The sequence below is a fragment of the Sinocyclocheilus anshuiensis genome, unplaced genomic scaffold (genome assembly GCF_001515605.1).
Source record: "Sinocyclocheilus anshuiensis isolate Anshui unplaced genomic scaffold, SAMN03320099.WGS_v1.1 scaffold24, whole genome shotgun sequence".
Taxonomy (NCBI): Eukaryota; Metazoa; Chordata; class Actinopteri; order Cypriniformes; family Cyprinidae; genus Sinocyclocheilus; species Sinocyclocheilus anshuiensis.
Window position 1 is genome coordinate 123942 of NW_015557090.1, and position 10357 is coordinate 134298.

At 36.6% G+C, this 10357-nt stretch overlaps 1 protein-coding gene across 1 annotated transcript in view; it reads left to right on the forward strand.

The window, feature by feature from the left end:
- The window catches only part of LOC107677099 (delta(3,5)-Delta(2,4)-dienoyl-CoA isomerase, mitochondrial-like), a 12305-nt gene extending 7794 nt beyond the window's left edge, over positions 1-4511 (forward strand). Inside the window, exons 6-10 of the mRNA XM_016471899.1 lie at positions 2110-2174; positions 2348-2418; positions 2506-2577; positions 2722-2872; positions 3948-4511. Of these exons, the coding sequence (XP_016327385.1) occupies positions 2110-2174; positions 2348-2418; positions 2506-2577; positions 2722-2872; positions 3948-4052 (464 nt within the window). The 3' untranslated portion in view covers positions 4053-4511. The remainder of the gene's footprint in view (positions 1-2109; positions 2175-2347; positions 2419-2505; positions 2578-2721; positions 2873-3947) is intronic.
- Positions 4512-10357: the final 5846 nt, after the last annotated feature.

A 10357-nucleotide genomic window follows, 5' to 3' on the forward strand; every position in this document is an offset into this window, starting at 1 on the left:
TCCAGTGGTGTGTCCATTGCGGATATTTGTGAGGCGGCCGGCTGGGCCTCGTCGTCCACATTTGCAAGGTTTTATAACCTGGAAGTCCCGGCCTTGCAGGCCAGGGTCCTTTCCGCTTGAAGTGACATGCGCTGCGGATGTCAACAAATCTGGCAGAGAGCCCTTGGCCGTATCACGCCCAAGTTCTCTGGCATTGTTTCACCTGTTAGCTCTCGACCCCTGGGTGTTGAAGTTACAGGAGTACTCTGGAACGATTAACCAGGCCGGGTGTGACCTCGGAAGCTCAGCCCGTCTTAGCTTTGGGCTATTGTTAACTTCTCTATGAGCTTATGGAAGTTTTATACCTTTAGTCGTTCCACTACATTAGCACGGCGTGATTGTACTGCGTTCCCATATGCATCTAGCAGACGCAGTACGAGTGTAGTATCGAAAGGGAACGTACTCGGTTACTAACGTAACCTCGGCTCCCTTGAGATACAGGAACGAGTACTGCGTTGCTAGCCGTGCTATGTAGCTGCACGACTCAGTCGTCGCTTCAGTCGAAGTAACCTGAGAATCCTGTGGCGAGCGCCCACTTATATAGCCAGATGCCCTGCCCATTCTGGCGGGCTTTGGCGGGCTTCGTCGCCATAGGCTCGTGCAGCTCTGCTGCCTAGCCATTGGTTCGTTTTTAAAACTGCGTGAATGAAAAGGCTTCAGTTCAGGAGAAAAAGGCTTTTTTCCCATATGCGTCTAGCAGACGCAGCACTCGTTCCCGTATCTCAGGGAACCGAGGTTACGTTAGTAACCGAGTACGTTTTCCTGTGTCAAGAGGTTGCCACAACATATTATACTTTCTATTGAGCAAAGCAAAGCAAATAAATAAAGTAAAAAAAATAAAATAATAATAAATAAATAAATAAAATTCAAGATGTGCATGTTTAAAGGGTTAGTTCACCCAAAAAAGAAAATTAGGTTTACTCACCCCTGAGGCATCCTAGGTGTGTATGACTTTCTTCTTTCAGACGAATCCAGTCGGAGTTATATTAAAAATTGTCCTGGCTATTCCAAGCTCTATCATTGCAGTCAGCGGGTGTTGCAGTGCTTCAGTCCAAACGAAGTGAAATGAAAAGCACCCATCCATAAAAAAAGTGTCTCACACTGCTCCGGGGGGTGAACAAAGGCCTCCTTTAGTGAATCGATGCGTTTTTGTAAGAAAAATATCTATATTCAAAACGTAATAATCACTTTAATCTAGCTTGCGCCAACAGTTGTACACTGAAGCAGTTCCGGGCGGATGACGTATGAGGTCATGTGCACGCATGCGCAGGTGAGTCTCGTGAAAACCAACGTTTGTTTATAGGAGCAAAGGAAGCAAAGTTTCCTTACTTTAGCAAAGGAAAACCAGTCTCTTCTTGGCTTATATCGAAATCCTCTGACATTCATCTTTACAAATCCTCATTTTGTACTTCAAATTAGTGACCGTTGTTTTGATCTCTCCGCTGCGCTTCCGCGTGCGTCACTTCTGAGCGACGCATGCGCAACACCGACCTCATACGTCATCCGCCCGGAACTGCTTCCGTGTACAACAGTGAGCGCAAGCTAGATTAAATTGATTATTACATTTTAAATATAGTTATTTTCTTACAAAAACGCATCAATTCGCTACAGGAGGCCTTTGTTCACCCCCCCCCGGTGTCTGAAAAAAGAAAGTCATACACACCTAGGATGCTTCGGGGGTGAGTAAAAAACAGCCTAATTTTCATTTTTGGGTGAACTAACCCTTTAACCTTATGTTCAGTTGCAAGAATGTTCTAAGTGGTGTCTAGGTGGTTGTTTTCTGGCCAAAGTCAAAAGATCCCACCGCCAAGTCTATGATATTTTGCTGTTTCCTTAATTGTAAGTTTATAGATTTTTCCCCACCTAATTTATCCATCAGATGAAAATCACAGTGCAAGATATAATTCATATTCATAGCACAAATGTTGCGGTAGTTTAATGCTTAGGGTTGGGGTTTATTAAAATCATTCAAATTAAGCAATAGTTATAGTAATATGTGTATGTTTAACCTACTGTTCAGCTGGGGAAGCCATGATAAATGCTATCATTCCTTTGTTTCTTCTTTTACAGGCGTGGACCTAATCACAGCATGTGATATACGACTGTGTACACAGGATGCCTGGTTTCAGGTCAAGGTGTGTGCATTTTTATTTGATTGTTGTGATTTTAACTGACCGCTTTTTAATCATCAATTCTGTAAAGCTCTTTGTAGTCCCAACTTGAACCCCTTTTATTTGTTTAATACCATTTTTAGAATAACTTAGATTTTTATTGATTCAAATTTGAATGATCACCGTTTTCTGTTCAGGAGGTTGACATTGGTTTGGCAGCTGATGTCGGGACTTTGCAGCGTCTCCCCAGAGTGATTGGAAGCCGAAGGTACTTGCTTAAAGCATGTTATAGACCCAGTAGCAGTGCAGTGTGCTTATACAATTGATAGTAACATTTTTTTCTAATGTCTTGCAGTCTAGTGAATGAGTTGGCTTTCACTGCAAGGAAGATGTACGCTGATGAAGCCAAGAGCTGTGGACTGGTCAGGTGAAATATTTAGGCAATAAGATATAAGATGATATGCTTTATTTTGAATATAGCAGCTGTATTCATCACAACATAGAACAGCCTCAAATTTTATAATAAATTTTAGTAAACATGAGTGTGTTTGTTCTCTTTTGTTGCACACAGTCGTGTTTTCCCAGATAAAGACACTATGATGGCCGGAGCTCTGGAGATGGCAGGAGAGATTGCCAGCAAAAGTCCTGTAGCAGTCCAGGGAACTAAAGTCAATCTCATTTACTCCAGAGACCACAGTGTTCCAGAGGCCCTGCATTACATGGTGAGATCTGAACTCAGATCAGTCTCAGTATAAAGTATATAAATTGACAAAGTGACAAGTATAATAATAATAATAATAAAGAAAAACGGATTCAGATTGGATATGGGAATTAAAATAACATCAACATGAAAGAAATGAAAGGCAGGTTGCACATCACGTGATGTGCTAAGAGGTGACACAGACAAACAGAGAAACATACTTAAAACCTAAAAAAACAACAATATAAGACATATAAACGCACCTACAAGCAAATAAGGGATTAATCCGTATTTGTGTCTGTTTTAGTGTAGGGTAGTGAGTTGTAACAATCTGTGTGAAATCTAAATTATGCTATGTGTCTAATGTTTCCATATTCTCTACAAAAAATTGTTTTAACAATTGCCAGGACCCATTTCATACTTGGGTTACTTTTCTCTTCTTTTTACTCTTCATACAGTTCTCATAACCAGTTTTCAGCATGGCACAGTCCACAGCTGTAATTTTCATTTATTCACATATACCAAAGCACTTCATAGAGTACATGTTTCAAATCAACTCATTCTTCCATAACACCAACAAATGTTGTCATCCAACAAGTAAAGTCTGTCACTCACAAAACAATGACCTAAAAACTAACAACAGGTGGCAGGTGTTTTCTTTTGTAAAATATCTTTATAAAACAAGAATGACAGCTCTCTACTGTTTAGAAATGGAAATGAAATTGAAAGATTAACCAACCTGGCCATTTTGCAAACTAATAAAAAGAAACTAAACAGAAAGCGAGCTGTAGCAGTGTATACGGTATACTCCTGTTGTTGTTTTTTCTTATTAATATTATTTATTTTTTATTTTCTTTTTATGAGTCCAGCAGTCCAAGTAGTAGTACAAGTACAACCCTTCCCATGAGGACAGCCATTATATTTGTAGTTTTTCTTTCTTTTTTTTATATACAAGTGAAAGTGAAAAATTATAAACCAACAACAATTGTAATATTCCGTTTCTGAGCCATCAAGTGCTCCTTTGAGGACTGTTTTGTTAAACAGAAACAACATTAGTCATTCAAACTGAAAACTACTCTTACCTGTGTTTTCTGCAGAACACCTGGAATATGAGCATGCTTCAAACCCAAGATTTAATGAAGTCAGCTCAGGCAGCGATGGAGAAGAAAAGCCTCAAAGACATTACGTTCTCTAAGCTGTGAGAGTCTACACATCCTTACTTACAAATAACAGCTTCTTCAATGAAAACCTGCTCCTGCTGAGTTAGATTTGATCTGCTCATCTTAATCAACATGATTTTTACAACTAAAGCAAATCTTGCTATTGATATTTCAATTCTGTCTTCACATATAGTGAAAGCAATCTATTTCAGTTTGGTGTTATGTCTTTCTGGGACTAGTTAAGTTGAACAAAAGTTTGATTCAGTATTTTTATGGGTGCCTTAATGCTGGCTCACAAATGTCAGTTAATTAACCAAAAAAACCTGCTAAACATGTTCAGAGCTAAATGCACACTAAAAACTAAAAACCTTAAGATAAATGGTTTGACTTGCTTTTGAGTCTATGATTTGTTTTATGATTTATCCGTGACTTGTGCTCTGTATTGTATGATATGTTACAATGTGAATTGTGATATTCTCAATAAAACAACTAATGCTAAAATAAGTGTGTTCTGTAGGACATAGTCATGTCAGTATGGACAGTTTGCAAAGAGAAACTAGTTTGGTTTTGAAATATGAACTTCATCACAGCGTGGATATTGTTTGTTTGTTTTTTTTCTGCGCGTCCAGGTTTCAGGTGTTCAAGTGACTTACAAATGAGGACAACAGAAGCAATCAATTGTAGTATTAAAACAACTAAAAACAGATCCAAAACTAAAAGCTCTTATATATTGGCTTCATCAAACTGAGTCAGTAGGCTTTTCTGGAGGAAATCACTGATCTGTTTCTTGACATGTTGTGAGATATAAATCTCACTAAGTTATTAATATTCTTTCAAATACAGTGTGTGACATGTGAAGGTACACCGAAGCTGTACCAGAATTTGATCAATGGGGTTGAAATAATTTACTGCTTAAAGGTTGAGTAATGAGATATTTATTAAAAATGTTTCCTGAGAATAAGCCATGCATCAACTAGAGCTGTAATTAAATACTAACTCAATTTTGGCACCTACAAGTCCAGATAAGCTTTTATCTGTCCACACACACACACACACACACACACCACACTCACACCACACACACACACGTGCGTAAGTATGAAAATTCATTAAAAAATGAAACGGCATATGCCAAATGAAGCATATATTTTTATGCTTCAACCCCCCAACACTTTTGGATTATTACATTTCCAAACACTCAAACACCTTTGTTTTCATATAAATATATGGTATATTTTCTAGGTCAAGTTCTATGGAGAATGAAGGACCATGTGCATAAAATCCATCAGGCCAGAATAAAACAGCATGTGACACACACTTCCACTGTCATTCCCAATAGAGGAACAATTCACCAACCCCTGAACCACTTTGATAGGAAAAATGACAAAACTTTCCCACAGGTACAAATTATAGACACAACCTTACACTCACACTCTTCTTTGAATGTGATATCATCAGGATGGCACAAGAAATATGTCATTTTAAATAATGTTATTATTATATTTTTAATAATTATGTGAAATAAATATAAAACTAATTATTTAATAATAATAATATTTATTATTTTTATTATAAAATGTAATTTTAATTAAATTAAAATGAATGAATTTATCCTGTCATTTATTTTGCTATCATCATTTATTCATTCATATTTGATCTGTAGCAATTCTTTGTGAACGACGTTTATTGGCAGCGTTCAGATGGACCAGTCTTTCTCTACATAGGAGGAGAGGGCCCACTCTCTAAATTCAGTGTATTGTTCGGTTAGTACCAATTTTCCTTGTGGCGCCAAACGCGAGTTTTATTTTCTCGAATACACAACAGATAGCACACTCAGCACTCTTACAAGAATGTTCCAGGTTCAGTCAAATTTAAGCTCTATGAAAAGCATCTTTCACATGCTACCAGTTACTGCACAAAATATTTTTGTAACTTTAAAGTTGTTTTCTATCAGCTGAAAAGACTTCCAATCATGAGTCATTCACTGGTTGCCGCAATAAATTTAATTTACATTTGCTCAAAAATTTGTATGGGCATTTATTAATTGAACAGCTGTTTTATCCAAAGCAATTGCTTACAAACGAGGAACATCACAAATAATTTGTCATATGATATTTTCAGAACAAAGTGCTCATAAAGCAAAGATATAAACCACTGAATTGGTCTTTTGAGTAACTAGACGGTTTTTTGGTAATATGTTTTGGAGTTATTAATGTATCATTATTGGATCTCTACATCAGCATATTGGTTTGTTCAAAGATGAACATAGAATTTTATTTTTCGAGGCCTAGTGAAATTTTAAAAGGTTCTGTAATGGAATCAGGCTGTAAAACATTCCCATTTCATTTTAAGAATGAATGATACAGAATATATACTGTATATTGAAAAACTGTTAGGCCACCATGTGGACATGGCAGAGAGACATGGAGCACTGCTGGTGGCCCTGGAGCACCGCTTCTATGGGAAGAGCATCAACCCAGATGGTCTAGACTCTAGAGACAGAAAACCTGAGAGATCTCTCCAGCCAGCAAGCGTAAGTGATGTTGTTGACAGACCATTTCACATGATCACAATGATGATCACAATGATATTCATGATACATATTCTTTCATCTCCTTCCTATCTCAGTTTGGCCGACCTGGCTGCGTTCCATCATTATATCAGCCAGCGTTTCAGCCTCTCCAATAAGAACACCTGGATCAGCTTTGGGGGTTCCTACCACTCTTAGAAATAAAGGTACAACAGCTGTCACTGGGGTGGTACCTTTTCAAAAGGTACATATTTGTACCTAAAGGGTCCATTTTGGTACCTTAAAGGTACATATTGGAACCTAATGGGCACAAAATTGTACCTTTTGAAAAGGTACCGCCCCAGTGACAGCTGTTGTACCTTTATTTCTAAGAGTGTATGCTGGAGCTCTCTCAGCTTGGTTAAGAGGAAAGGTTTGTTCCGAACAAATCTTTGTTGTTTAGTTCAAAAATGTACTGGAATGGTTTAATTTGTTTTCTGCATCTTTAATTCAAATATAAATCATTTTAGCCGATCAAATCGAACTAAGATCTATTAACTGCACCTTCAAAAATAAATACATACGAATAAAAATTCTGGGTAAGACTTCATAATAAGGTCCCGGTAGTTGCGTTACATTTATTATAGTATTGATTCATCTTCATTAACATTAGTCAATAAAAATAGATGGTTCATTGTTAGTTCATGTTAGCTAACGGAACCTTTTTGCAAAGTATTACCAAATTCTGTCTTAATTTTTTTTTTTCCTGTATATCACCAAAGAAGTTCCCAAGCTACTCTTTTCCATTCAGTGAACCTCCGAAAATGACAAATAATATATCTTCCAAATTTCTTTCTCTTCTAGTTCCCTCATCTTATCTATGGAGCAATGGCATCATCTGCCCCTGTTCAAGCTCAGCTGGACTTTAGCTCCTATAATAGAGTATGGATTTGTAAAACCTTATAACACATGTGGGAGATATTTTATCAATAAGAGCACAAATTCTCAGTAGTTATTGAATTACCTGTATGGTTTGCCATTTTTTTTTTTTTTTTCATTTTTTTGCAGGTGGTTGGTTATGTCTTATGAATGAGGCAGTGGGTGGCTCTAAAAAGGTAAGAGCACATTTAAGGTCACTATGAATTTCTCTATGTGTGTTTGAGTGTCTATCTGTGTGTCCTCAGTGTGTAGCAGAAGTGAAAGGGGTGTTTGCAGCAGTAGAGGAAGCTCTGCTAATGGGGAATGAGGTAGATGTGGGAAAAGACTTCAGCTGTTGTGAGACCCCTTTCAAACCAGAGGACAAGATGGAACTGTTACAGTTTGGCTGATATCTTCATGAGAACCGTCCAATACAATGAGGAGGGGGTTGCATTCAGCATCGCAGAACTTGTGACTTCATGACCAATAAGAGTGAACAGAATGAACAGAAGGAGGAGGCATATGACCGTCTGGTCAAACTAGTGGCGGTAACATTTCTTGATCTCATATTAAGTGGTATCCTTAAAATGTGCTACTACTTAGTGTATAGTTTTATTCGGTTCAACTAAACAAGTGAGACTGAAAAACGTTTATGTAAAAAATTCAAAATGTAATCATTAAGATGTATTTCAAATTTGGTAATATAACAACATTCATTACCATAAATAAGGTAAGTTAATTTAGTTTCAGTTTTTAACATATCTGCTATGGTGCTTTGTTTGAAAAATACAGTACAGTTGACATTTAGAATTGCATTTTTTTAATGAATATTTTAATAATATTAATAGAGCTTGATTGACTTATATGTCCCTTTAATTTGGTGTATTATTTCATTCAGTATATAAGTTATTTCACTGGCATACTCACCCTATGCTCAGAATTACTGTAATGAATATATAAGTGAGCAAAGAATTGTTCAAGTGGACATTCAACACATCAGTGGCCATGTTCAGAATAGCATACTAGCATATGATATACATTATACTATTTCTGCAGTATATATGCCATATGGTCAACTAAACCATCCATTTCTAGTGTGATGAATGAGCTAGAAGTAATATCAGCTGCAATATAACATCTTTTTCACTGACTTAATTTTGATCAAACTGCTGAATGGCAAGACATTTTTTTACTTAAAATTTAATTTAAAATGCAAAATTGCTGAATGTTTCATACAGCACAATGCAGGTCATATAGCAACAATTTAGCATACTACTATTTAAAAGTGTATCCTATAATGCTTTCAATTTTACGTGTTGTTTTTGAAAAATAGTAGACAGTATACACTGTATTCCCTAGCAGTATGTTGTTAGTGTTCTAATTTTGCACATAACCCGTCCCGAACTGTGCAAATAAAATGAAAAGCACAATATAATATCTAACCAGCAGAGGGCATCACAGACTATGAAAAAAGTTGCTTGATTCTTTTAAATCTCCATACAATGTTTCCTCTTGCTATAAAATACATTTTGCTAATTTTTTTTGTGCCATTTATTCAGATGTACCGTGCCAGAGAGAATGTCCCATGTCTGGATGTTTCTCATGAAAAGCTTGTGCTTGAACTCAGTAACACTACAGCTACATCCAGTTACAGACCGTGGTTCTACCAGACCTGCACTGAGTTTGGCTTCTGTGAGTAGATAGCCTACAGTGCTCTTTTGAATCATTCTCTAATTTCTGAGGTTCAATCAAATTCCCTATAGAAATATTCACACTTCAGTCTGAAAGTCATTACATTGATAACAGACAAAACATAAATAAATAAATAAAAAATCAAACCAAGTGGCATCTGCAAACAAACATTTTCTGAGAACTAACCTCATCTTCCTTTCCATTTTGTATTGACTTTCAACAAACTGGTATCGAGACAATTTTTATATAGCCTACGTGTATGTATGTAGTCAGTTTCCCTCACTGGTGTAGTTCATCTGTGTGGACATGTTCCTCTAATGTTTGACAAACAAAATTTTCTTTATCTTGAACAGTATTTCTATTGTTGTATAAATGAAAACCTAATAAACATTTTTTTTGTGAAATGATTTGCTTGAAAATTGCTTGGTGCTATCTCTAAAATAAATGGCATTTGGTTTGATGTTTATCTAATGCAATGACATTCATGAAATCTTGGAGTGCAGCCAAATTCTTTTAATGTCTGTGCATTTAGGCTAATTAAATCATCTTTTACAAGTGTTAATGAGTTTAGTTTTAATGATGTCTGTAAGTTATAATCCAACTTCATATCTTTTGGGTTGGCTTATGGAGCAGATCAGACGTGTGAGGACACTAGCTGCCCCTTCTCACGTATGTTAACCGTTCAGTCTCAGACTGAGCTCTGCTCGCGACTCTTTGATATCCCTCAGGACCGTCTGTCTGTCCACATTGACTTTACCAACCAGTGCTAAGGAGGGAACCGGCCCCAAACACAAAGAGTGCTCTATGTCAACAGTAAGCATGTAGGCTTTTACAGTTACTAATTGTTAACAGGTTTATTAAAAATAATAAGCTCTGTTAACAATAACAGCAAATCAAGGTGGATTTTACTGTCGTTGTATGAAGGAACAGTGATGGTAATACCATGGAACTGATGGTAATTGATGGTACTACCATGGAATGGGTTACAAAAAACACATGGTATCGCCATGGTGCCGTTTATAAATGAATGATGCTAAAAACATCAAAATTATTCAAAAAACATTTGTATTAGTGTATTAGTTCTTTTTTAACAGCTGTTTTATTTTATAAATATATATATACTTTAATCTTAGATTTATGTCCACTTACATTTCTTAGATGTAATTACAGTGAAGCTGTCTGCTCAGAGTACATTATGTGATTCATAAAGGCATGTTTTTCTGACCAA